Source organism: Kryptolebias marmoratus, linkage group LG22 (genome assembly GCF_001649575.2).
Source record: "Kryptolebias marmoratus isolate JLee-2015 linkage group LG22, ASM164957v2, whole genome shotgun sequence".
NCBI classification, from domain to species: Eukaryota; Metazoa; Chordata; class Actinopteri; order Cyprinodontiformes; family Rivulidae; genus Kryptolebias; species Kryptolebias marmoratus.
Genome location: NC_051451.1, coordinates 28,412,488 through 28,423,756, shown reverse-complemented (window position 1 = coordinate 28,423,756; position 11,269 = coordinate 28,412,488). Strand labels below are relative to the sequence as shown.

Genomic DNA, 11,269 nt, shown 5'->3' with positions numbered 1-11,269 from the left:
ATCATCAAAATTAAACGAAATAAACATTTGAAATATATGAGTTTGTATGTAATGTATGAATATAATATACAAGTTTCACTTTTTAAATGGAATTACTGAAATCAATCTACTTTTTCATGATATTCTAATTTTATGACCAGCACCTGTATATCTGCATGTTGTGAAGTTTAACCTCAAACGTTTGAAGAATCAGGACATGATGTGGACAACAGGCTTGTCCAGCCTTAAAAATATTAAAAACAGACAGATTGTATCTGATGGAAACAAGACCCCAGTATCGTCTCCAGCTCAGAGAAAAGCTCAAGACTTTTGCACAGGACTGAGTATTGGAAGTGACAGCTGTCACTGGAAATATCATCAGTTCAGAACATGACGGGTCTGAAAGGTCATGAAAAATGTATTTACCCATCAGAAACCATTAAAATATGAAATATCTTTTGTCCCTGAAGGTTATTTTTACCTGCGTCTCCTCGTGTCTTCGTCCGTCTCTGTCCGTCTCCGTCTCTGTCTCTCTCTGTCTTCAGTATTTTTCTGCTCGGCTGAATCAGCTCAACAGTTTTGGTCTCCTCAGTGAGAGAAGGTTAAACCAGCCGGCTTTACAGTGCTTTCACATTATCACCTCCTGTCCCACCTCCCAGGGACACGTCAAGGCTGAGAAGACGTGTCCTCGAGGCGGGTCCACTGGGAGGATTGTTTAAAGTTGATAGATGGAGACAACCTGAAAGCACTCTGATGCGTCCCTTCGTCCGGGTGAAGTTTAGGGTTTTACCAGAAGGAAGGTCCACATGCAGCCCAACCACCAGAGGGCAGAGCAGTGGTGTTATCAGGTAGTTGCTGGAGTGTCCAACAGTCAGTCGAAACTAAAGAATGTCCTGAGTCGGTCTCAAGTCGTCTCACTGAATTCTGAGGGTTTCGTCACAGTTGTATCAGTTTTTGAAGGTTTTTTGTATTATTTCTCACGTTCCGTCTCTCGGTTCTCCTTGTTGTTCAGGTCCGCTCACCTGTGCTCCTTCTGTAATCGACTCAGTATCTGTAAAACTGTCTGTCACTGTGGCGGCCATCTTGTTGCTGCAATCATGTGTGATGAAACTTGACAGGAAGTGGATTTTAGAGCTAACTTCATCTTCCTCTCTGTTACAGGACAAGACGTTCACCTGCACGCTCTTCATGCCCTTTGAGGAGTTCGAGAAGATCACCACAGGAGATGAAGTCATTGAGTTTTTCCAGAAATACTTCCCTGACTCCATCCCGTTAATCGGCGCGTGAGTGACCGTCTCGCTCCCTCTGTCTCATATCTCATCATCAAACCGACGCCGCCATCCTCAGAAACACCTGAAGTTCCCTCCATCCCATCAGCTTCACTCACATCCATGAAGTGTGAAATTACAGACTTACACTTGGTGGATTTCTGCTGGGAGGTTTTAATTTGAGCTGAATTCGCTGCGAGCGGCAGGGAGATGGGGGGATGTAGAAAAGCTTCAGGCTTCTTAAACAGAAACAGCTTTAAATCCTCCCAAAATAAAAGACAAAACCCATCGAATGTACTCGGATGTGAGGCTTCGGTCAGGCGCTCAGAAGAAGTTTGTTTCTCTGCAGCGGCGCCCTCAGGAGAGATTATTTCCGACTTCCTGCTCAGCCCATGGTGTCCGTTAAATGCTCCCCATATCACATCGAGGACGGGTGTGTCCTGATGGGGGACGCAGCCCACGCCGTGGTGCCGTTTTACGGCCAGGGAATGAACGCTGTAAGTACAACTAAATAATAATGATAATAATAAAACAAAGGAATGAAAGTCAGTGATTCATTCATGCTCTGCAGGGATTTGAGGACTGCATCGTCTTTAATGAAATAATGGATCAGTTCAATGAGGATTTCAGTAAGTAACTTTAAATAATAATTATTTTTAAATAATCTGAGCTGATTTATAATAATTTCCTGCTTTTAAATTCCTCTGTTTATCTGCGCAGGTTTGGTTCTGCCCGAGTATTCAAGGGTTCGGGTTCCAGACGACCACGCCATCGCAGACCTGGCCATGTACAACTACGTCGAAGTAATTCCTGTTTCTGTCACTTTTATACTTCAGAGAACAAGTTTCTGCTGAAATGTAGAGGCAAACCTGAAACTGAGACGTTAAAAGTTAAAACAAGCAGAACTATCAGATCGATCTATCTATCTATCTATCTATCTATCTATCTGTTTGGAGCTCAGAGTTGTCCTCTGAGGGCTTGTAGTGATTCAGAAACATGTGGGACAAACAAGAGCTGCTCTAAAAGGAAGGGTTCCATAGAGCAGCCAGTGAAGGATCTACAAAAGGTGGAAAGTGTTTTTATTTTTACCTCCAAGTCGAGGGTGAAGAGGTCTGACTCACAGAGCGCTCCATCTTCTCCGCGGCTCTCAGGCAGGAACAGAAACGCGCTTCAGTCGAGTTTTTGGAGGCGAAAAAGAGAAGATTTAGAAACGAAGATTAAATTTTCAGACGGGTTGGAAAGAGTTGTGAATTAGAAATATTTTACTTCTTTAAATGACCTCAGTTTGAAGAAAGACTTTCATTCTGCCATCTTAAAACAGCTTCGGTTTCAAAGAACACCACGTTAAATTCTGTGGTTATTTGTGGGCACAGATAGCAGCAGCAGCAAGCTGTAGCACTTCCTTTAGAAATATTATATTTCTGCAGAAATAACACCTAATGCTAAACTGATGTTTAAATATTAGTGTTTACGACTCAGACCAGCTGTTAGCTTGTTGATACTGACTGAGCTACAGCCACCTGCTGCTGCTAATCACACACACAAATAATCAGTCCTACATAAAACTGACAGTATGTCACTATAAAATTAATTTTTTTAAACTGGAGTTGTTTTAGGACAGCAGTAGTCCTCTGTGGTCTTGGCTCCATTCAGACTAGCCTGCAGCTCATCAGAATTAAACTCTAATTTCTCTTTTGAAACATCTGTGACAGGTAAGATATTAAAATTCATACCCACTCCTAACACAGCACATTCGTTGTTTCCCCTGCAGATGCGAGCGCACGTCAACTCCAGATGGTTCCTCTTCAGGAAGCGTGTGGATAACTTCCTTCACTTCCTGATGCCGAAGACTATCGTTCCTCTGTACACCATGGTGAGCCGGCAGGAAGCAGGAAACGGTACCTGCACGGTGTCTCCCTGTCCTCGCAGTGATCCCGTTCATGTTCTGTCTCCAGGTCACCTTCACCAGAACCAGGTACCATGAAGCTGTGCAGCGCTGGCACTGGCAACAGAAAGTAAGCTTCCTCTCTAATTCATTTCAATTTTCCACAAAACAATTCCCCTCCTGGCTGATTTGCTTCAGAAGCACGTGAGGATTGTAATTAGGCTTCTTTTTGAAGTCACAACATTATCAGCACCAAGGATGAAAGGCAGGAGTGACTCTCAGCGGGTCGACACTTTGATTGAGTCCTCTCTGCTGCCTCCGAGTTCTGGTACTGGTGCAGATAAGCCCGTTAGTCCTCAGCCGGTGCTAATGACTTCAGCTCTAATGCTCGCAGAGACAGCCTCCTGTGGAAATCGGAAAAGGGCAAAATGAACTTGACACGGCAGAAAATAACTGGATGAAGCTGATTATAAAAGCAGAAGACTGTCATAAGTTTTATAGAAGATAGAGATCTGTAATCAGTGAAATACACTGAATTAAAAAACAAAAGGCAACAGATTTTCTCTCAAAATGTACAAAATACATCTCTAAACATTTTATAACATCTACAACAGACAAAAATCTAACATGACTTTGTTAAAAATACACCAAATTAAGAATCTTACTTAAAAGAATCAGTTGGAGCTGTTGCCTCACAGCAAGAAGGTTGCAGGTTCGCTTCCCGTCTTTCTGGCTGGAGTTTACATGTTCTCCCCCTGCACGCCTGGGTTTCCTCCCACAGACCTAAAACATGCAGGTTAGGTTCATCGGTAACTCTAAATTGTCCCTTGGTTGTCTGTGTGTCCCTGTGATGGACTGGAGACGTGTCCAGGTGTCCCCTGCAGTGACTCCTGGCAGAAGACGGACGGATAGATGGATGTGTCAGGGTTCACAGAGCAAACATCCAAACGGAGTGGAAATTGATCCTGGTTGTTTCTTCTCTCTGCAGGTGATAAACCGCAGCCTGCTGCTCGCTGCGGCCGGAGCTCTGCTTGGAGGCTCCTACCTGCTCATTAAAAATCCTCCAAATATCAACAGTCTCATTGTTCCTGCTGAGCAAATATGGAGCAGGGTCGTGGCACTGAAGACCTCCTGAGTCCCGGCACTGACAGGCAGGGGCAGTGACTGCAGAAAACCTTCATGTTTAATTCGATTTTAATTAAATGATCTATTCCACAATGAAAGTTCTGTTGAAATGACTGACTCTGACTGATCATCGGTTCAGTGGAACTGTTGCTCTGACAGCCTCTGGTTTATCAGAGAATTAAAAACCATCCCTCCTTTTTTATGTTAGAAGCTCGTATTTTAGCTCCATCAATCTAAACGACACTGTCCCACAATAAAGCTGCCATAATTTCACAAATATTATGTTTGTGTTCTAGAAAATAAAAACCTGTCCCAAACTGTTGAGAGTTAAAGTTTTTATGATAATCCAATCAGACTTATCGGTCTACTCAGTTTTTAACTAAACAGTACAAAACAAAGAGGAAACTCACTCCCATCCACAGTGAAAAAGGGTTTTATTAGACACAGAAATCTATTCATTATGTCTATTCATAGCTGACAGCTCAGAGGGTCAATCTCATCTCTTACCTAATTACACTTCATGTAATTCCACCAAATATCGGCTCTCTGTTAGAATCTGAGTTTTGGAATTATGTTTTGTCTTCATGTTTCAGTTATAGTTTATTGTTTGTGTTTTGTCTCTTCCCTGTGCCTCAGCCAACATTCACTTTTCCTCAGTCACTCTCTCTCTCTTCCCCATTCTCACCCATCTACACCTGCCTCCAGCTCCTTAATCATCTCACCTGTGCCCACTTCCACTAATCACCCTCTGCCTTTAAAAACCCGGTCACTTCTCTCACTAGCTGCTGGTTCATTGTCATTCTTTGCCTCCCTGATGTGCCATCCTTCCGTTTACTCGTGCTTTCTCGTCTCCCAGTGGTTTCTCTTGTCACAGGTCTGTTCATGTTTTGTTTAGTTAATATTTTTGAATTTAGTTTAGGTTTTGCTGCCACGTCAGCCTTTGTTTTGGGTTTGCTTTTTATTTCTAAATAAATTAGTTTTTTTTTATCACCATGAGTCTGCGCTCAGGGTTCGCCTCCTTCCACCCCGTTCATGACACTCTCATCCCCCTGAACGCTGACATCATATTCACCAGTTAGGTAGTTTAAAATAGAATTTCTTTACTGTTTATGGCTAAGAAACTAAGGCTTTTTCTCCTTCCAGTTTACACATTTACATTTGGGTACCAACTAAAAAAAAAGAGAACGTGAATCAAACTTCTGGCCTCTAAATACTCAACACAGTCCTACTGTTGTCAGATAAACTAGTTAACTACATCAGGACTACCAGCAGAAATGTTACCTTCATATAAAAAATAAAATTCTAGTGCTATAAATAAAATATCACCCTATTTACAAAACGGCAGTAACTGCCCCTACTAACATACTATACATGTAATACATGTGTATATATAGTATAAATACACATAGTATCTATGCTATGAGTATAGTATAGGTACTACAGTCAGGTGGGAGAGGAGTTAGTTCATTTATTTAATTTACTGGGCTGACATGATACACACTCATGGTGGTAATGGGCCATAAAGTTGTTTGCTAACCAGTAAATAGCAGAAGAAGAAGCCATGTGGAGGTGTTTAAATTACCTGACTGAGAAGAAGAGGGATGTTAGGATTATACAGATCTGAGCCTGAGCTTCCTGACAAGACCTTCATCGTCGTCTCCGAGGTGAAATAAGATGAAAAGCATCAGAGCGGCGGACGAGTTATCGACCCGGAAAAGACAAGCCAGAGCCGGGCCGGGCCGGGCCGACCGCCATCATGGCTCCAACTGACTGTGGTTATCAGTCCTCCACCATGGGTCATTAATGAGGCTGAAAAGCAGCTTAACGAGCTGCTTAACGAGCTGCAGCTGCCGACGGGTCTCTGAGGAAGGAGCCAACGCTTCAAAACTGAGCGTTTTTCTGTCTCCTCCTGTGCTGCTGAGAGCTGAAAGATTTTAAAGAGGTACCTGACAAATTATCATTTACCTGACAGTTTCCTTAGGATTGTTTCTATTTCAGCCTTTAGTGATGTTACTGAGGAAGAATAGTTGTTGTGCTGACAGCTAAATGTTTTTTTGGCATTAGAACAAATGATTGAAACAGAAAAACGTGTTTAAAATATGAATCTGCAACAGATAAACCACCTGATGGAACAGATTTAAGTTCTACTAACTGCAATAAGTATTATGGCATTATTTGTACTCGTATTGGCAAGTGCTCAACTTGTAAGTACTTGTACTTGGTTTGAAAAGGTGGTATCAGAGCAGCCAGTACATCACTAAGTATCACCACGACTGACGGTTACTGAGGGTGTCTCAGGAGAAGCTGAGATCTTCCCCCTCAGCAGAGAGAAGTCTGGAAGTGTGAGCAGGGAGGTCAGACAGGATCGGTTTGGCTTCATTTCTCATGTAAGTCATAAGGCAGCGTGAGGGGCGGGGCCGAGGGGCGGGGCTCTCGTGGATCACAACGGTCGCACCTGGATGACGTTGACCTGTGACGTTGAGGTGAGGTCGAGCTGCTGGAAGTCATCGCTGGTGATGATGAAGACGATGGAGGAGGAGTTGAAGGTGACCCTCTTCTTGGGCCGCTCCTTGCTGTCACACGTGCTGGACACAACGATGGGGCGGATGGGGCGCTTGGCCGGAGTCAGGGGGCGCTCCTTCAAGTTGTGCTGGAGCCACGAGATCCTCGAACAGAGCAGCTGCAGGAAACAGCGCCGGAACTGGAAGGACGAGGAGAAGAAGAAGAAGGGATGAAAGAACAGCCTCTCCCTGCTCATTGGCAGAAACATCATCCTCTAAAGCAGCCAGACTGATGTGACGGCTCCCCTCCTACACATAATCACTAATTACAACCTTCCGCACATATCCACGCCTAAATCCTAAAACAAAACGCTTCAAGTTCAGCAAATATGCATTTTCTAAAAATGGATTTTTCTAAATTAAATCCAAACACTCCCTAAAATTGAAACTGAAGCAGAACAAAGCGTAACTCCGCGTTCAGGAGCTGATTTATTCAGTTTGGAGCTCAGCTGCCGTCAGATCAGAGACAAACATGAATATAATAAATAAATGTTTGGTGCCGAGCTGAACAAACCTTCCTGCTCATGAACACGTAGATGAGCGGGTTGTACGCAGTGCTGGACTTGGCAAAGAAGGACGGGATGATGGCCAGCGTGGGGGAGACCATGCTCGTCCTGCCGAAGGCCTCCATCATGGACACAACGGCGTAGGGTGTCCAACACACCAGGAAGCAGGAAATCATCAGGAGGAACATCGCCGCCACCTTCTTCTCGTAGCGCAACATCTTGATGATCTGAAGCGTCTGAAGGTCTTCGATGGAACGCAGCTGGAGGAAACAGAAGACGGGGAGATGCTGTCGGTATAACTTAACACGAATAACAGAACATGAACCGGTCTGGTTGGGACTTCTCTTTCCCCTTGAGAACCGGGTCAGAACATCGAGGTAATAACAGGCAGCACTTAGAAAACAACATGGCCACCGCTCAGTGACACCGCAGATCAGATATAACCTTCAGCTCAAGTGACGGGACGAGAACGGATGTGATTATTTCCAACATTCCCTATTTTTATTCATGAACTCCCGGGGCCGAGCCTCAGCCTGTTTCCAGGGTGATGCTCTTCAGATAACCGTGAGGAGGTTTTCAGACCGACTGCTCCACGTGAAACCAGGAAGAAGCTCGGCATCGTCTGGAATATGTCCCTCTGAAGATTCTCCCAAAGAGACGGGATGTGAGACGACTCCTTCCAGGTCTCTGCGGCGCTCGGGGGATCCTCCAGTTTATGGCTCCGTGGAAAAGAGAAGCTCACACTTCCAGCTCGATGTAAATATTTAAATGGTTGCTGATCTTTGAAGCTGATCTCCTGTTTCTGTTTTTAAAGAATGATTCAAACAAAGAGAGTTTGAATCCTTTTTATCTCCTCACCAGCAGAGGAAAGAAAGCTCTTTTAGAGAAGTTCTTATGCAGGACAGGTGATGAAGACAAAGAACATTGTAACAATGAACTTTATGATGGGAAATTAATAACAACAAAAAGAGCTTTTTGTTAAGAACCATCTTTAAAAATAAAATCCAGAGTTCTGGGTTATTAAACAAAATGTCATTTTAAACTCAGTAACAGAGGTGAAACAGTTGTGGATTTGTTGGGATAAAAACATGAAACTTTATATTTTTTGTCATGTAAGCCTTTAGGTTTCACCACAGGAGTAAAGATCTGAAAGTTAGCAGCTAAAACGGCTGAAATGAGACCTGAATTAACTTGTTCCTTCTGGTTATTACTCAGTATATCTCAGGTCTCACCATTCGGACCGTGTAGAGGATGTTCCCGTAGCAGTAGATCATGACACCAACCGGCACAAAGAAACACGCCAGGAGGAAGAGGAGGATGAAGGAGGCGTCGTTCGGGTCTTTGGAGGTCCAGTCCAGGGAGCAGCCCAGCTGGTGGATCTCTAAGGTGTAGCGGTTCCAGCCGAGCAGAGGAGCGCCCGTCCAGGCCAGGGAGTAGAGCCAGATGTGGGCGATGGCCCGCCACGCCCACGGGAAGTCCACCACCTGGGCGTGGACCACCCGGATGTAGCGCTCATAGGCGAGCGCTGCCAGCGTCATGATGGAGACGATGCCTGCAGAGGACAGAGAGACAGGTTGGACCTTTTGGACTCTCTGCAGAAACCGACTCTCGATCCCCGCCCACACCTGGAGGACCTGATTTATCCACACACGGTTGTTAACTTGGCGGTCAGGGAGTGACGGACACAGGTGTGTGGTTACCATGGTGACCATAATGAGCCCCTGGCAGCAGGACGCACCACAGTCATGCTCGTTAAACTGTGAACGTCACTTCCTGAACGTTCGGTCCGGACACGGAGGAGCTGCGTTCACTCCTGAGTGACCTTCGGACAGGTGAGGGCGCCACCTGCAGGCGGCGAGACGTTAAACCAACGAGGACGACACGGCGTCAACCAAAGCTGAGCGGCGTGAGCGCCGACGGACTGGAGCTTCTTCAAGAAGCCGAAACAGAGTTCTTTAAGCTAAAACAAGCAGAACAGTAGCTAAAAACATGCTTTTAAAGGAACTGATAAAAACTCTGTTTTTATGTTTGTAAATAAAGTTAAATATTTTGAAAAGTATAAAAGTTACAAACTAACAGAAGTCCCAGCTAAAGCAGCAGAAGTAACTGGATTTAAAGACGAGGAGACAAAGATTCTGATTAGTTCTGTTCGTTTCTCTCTTATTATTCCTACACGGTGGATCTTTGACCTGAAATCCCTGCTGTCCCACGGAGGAGACAGGCGTGTCCTTCGGCTCGTGTGGCGCAGAGGACAATGTCAGCTAAAGGACAGGACGAGGACAGTTGAGGACAAGCGTCCTGCTGGCACTGTGGTGAGAAAACAAGCTGAAGTCCGGAGGCTGGTTCTAACGAGCTCATTATGAGCCGACCCGACGGAGCTGCAGTCTGAACGGAGCCGGGAGCTCAAGTCCTCGTTTAATTCATCTCTAAAGACGGAGGAGGACGCAGGTGTCCCTCAGACCCGTGGTCAGCAGGACATCAACACTTCCTCCAGCTCCTCGAGGAGGACAGCCGACCCTCAGCTGATCGTTTCTGACCTGCTTTTTATTTATTTCAATAAACTTTATTTATAAAACGCTCCTGAGTCGTTGTTGTTGTTTGTTTTATTTCTGCTCCATGAAACTCGTTTCTCGTGAATCTAAATTTGACCGTTAGCTATGATGAAAAATTAAATGATTAGGAGTGAATTATAAAATGCTGAGTCAGCGTTTAAACTTCGGCTACATTTTTACTAGATTCAGCTTTCAGCTATGTTCTGTTAACATTTAGCTGCTGCTTTGCTAATTTCAGCTTTTACTTACTGTTAGTTACTGATTTTTGCTGTACAGTTTTGCCAATTTTATCTTTTAGCTACTGTCTTAAAAAATGTAGCTTTTTAGCTACGATTTTAGCTTTTAGCTACCGTTTTGCTGCAGTCTTAGTACTTCTTACTGTTACAGTTTTGCTTTCTTTAATTTTTTTGGCTCCAATTTTAGTTTTCAGCATCTTTTATGATAGCTTTAGTTTTAGCTACTTTAACAATTTTACCGGTATTTACTTTAAGCTGCTGTTTAGCCGCTGTTCAGCTACATTTAGCTGCAGTTCGGCTACCTTTATCTGCTGTTTGTCTACTTTAAGCTGCTATTCGGCTGCTTTTAGCTGCTGTTTTTCGCCTTCAGCTGTTCTGACGTCACTGTGTTTCTCGCCTTCAGCTGTTCTGACTTCACTCTGTTTTTCGCCTTCAGCTGTTCTGACGTCACTGTGTCTCGTCTACAGCTGTTCTGACGTCACTCTGTCCCTCCACCTGATAAACTTTGACCTCATGTTGTTTTTTGTAAGTTTTTTCCCCGGGGGGCGCGGCTCTTCCTGACCGAACCGTCCGGGCCGTATGGACCGGTACCGGGCTCACCGAACAGGCTGTTGCTGAAGCCGTCCCACACGCAGGTCGCGCGGCTCCAGAACCACCTGCCTTTGACGCACGAGGCGAAGGTGAAGTTGACGCCGATGACGGACACCAGGAAGTCGCTCAGGCTGATGTTGACCAGCAGCAGGTTCGTCGGGGTTCGGAGCCGCTTGAATTTACAGTACAGAACCAGAACCACCACATTGTTCCAGAACCCGAACACTCCGATGGTTCCGATGGCGAAAGCCAAAAGTTTGTAGGTTCCGACAGTGAAGACATGCTGCTCTGCCGCGGGACTCCTGTCGGTTCTGGTGTCGTTGGACGGATTCATCGCGCGCACACAAACTCTGGACCCAGCATGGCGCGAGGAGCAGCCGCGCGCCGCTCATTCAAACCAACACTGCGGCTAGAAACTGGGTCAATGGACCGGCGTCAAGCGCACCGGAACCCAGAGCGGCCGCTTCCGCTGAGCTCCTTCAAAATAAAAGACGCGTTAGGCTACCCGAGACAAAAAAAACCCAAACACCGAAAATCTCATGAACCACTGAGCGGATTTAAATGAA

At 45.1% G+C, this 11,269-nt stretch overlaps 2 protein-coding genes across 2 annotated transcripts in view; one reads left to right on the top strand and one right to left on the bottom strand.

Moving 5' to 3' along the window:
* Positions 1-4,574, top strand: part of LOC108247155 (kynurenine 3-monooxygenase) — an 11,386-nt gene extending 6,812 nt beyond the window's left edge. The window contains exons 9-15 of the mRNA XM_017435071.3: positions 1,141-1,262; positions 1,597-1,744; positions 1,819-1,876; positions 1,968-2,050; positions 3,019-3,120; positions 3,203-3,262; positions 4,121-4,574. Coding sequence (XP_017290560.1) covers positions 1,141-1,262; positions 1,597-1,744; positions 1,819-1,876; positions 1,968-2,050; positions 3,019-3,120; positions 3,203-3,262; positions 4,121-4,267 — 720 coding nt within the window. The 3' untranslated portion in view covers positions 4,268-4,574. The remainder of the gene's footprint in view (positions 1-1,140; positions 1,263-1,596; positions 1,745-1,818; positions 1,877-1,967; positions 2,051-3,018; positions 3,121-3,202; positions 3,263-4,120) is intronic.
* A 498-nt stretch (positions 4,575-5,072) lies between these two features.
* opn3 (opsin 3) lies at positions 5,073-11,037 on the bottom strand. The gene is made up of 4 exons (XM_017435080.3): positions 10,713-11,037; positions 8,557-8,876; positions 7,333-7,584; positions 5,073-6,958 (listed from the first exon to the last, which is right to left on the bottom strand). The coding sequence occupies exons 1-4, from the start codon at positions 11,035-11,037 to the stop codon at positions 6,698-6,700; spliced, it is 1,158 nt and encodes a 385-aa protein (XP_017290569.1). The 3' UTR covers positions 5,073-6,697.
* Between the last annotated feature and the right edge of the window lie 232 nt (positions 11,038-11,269).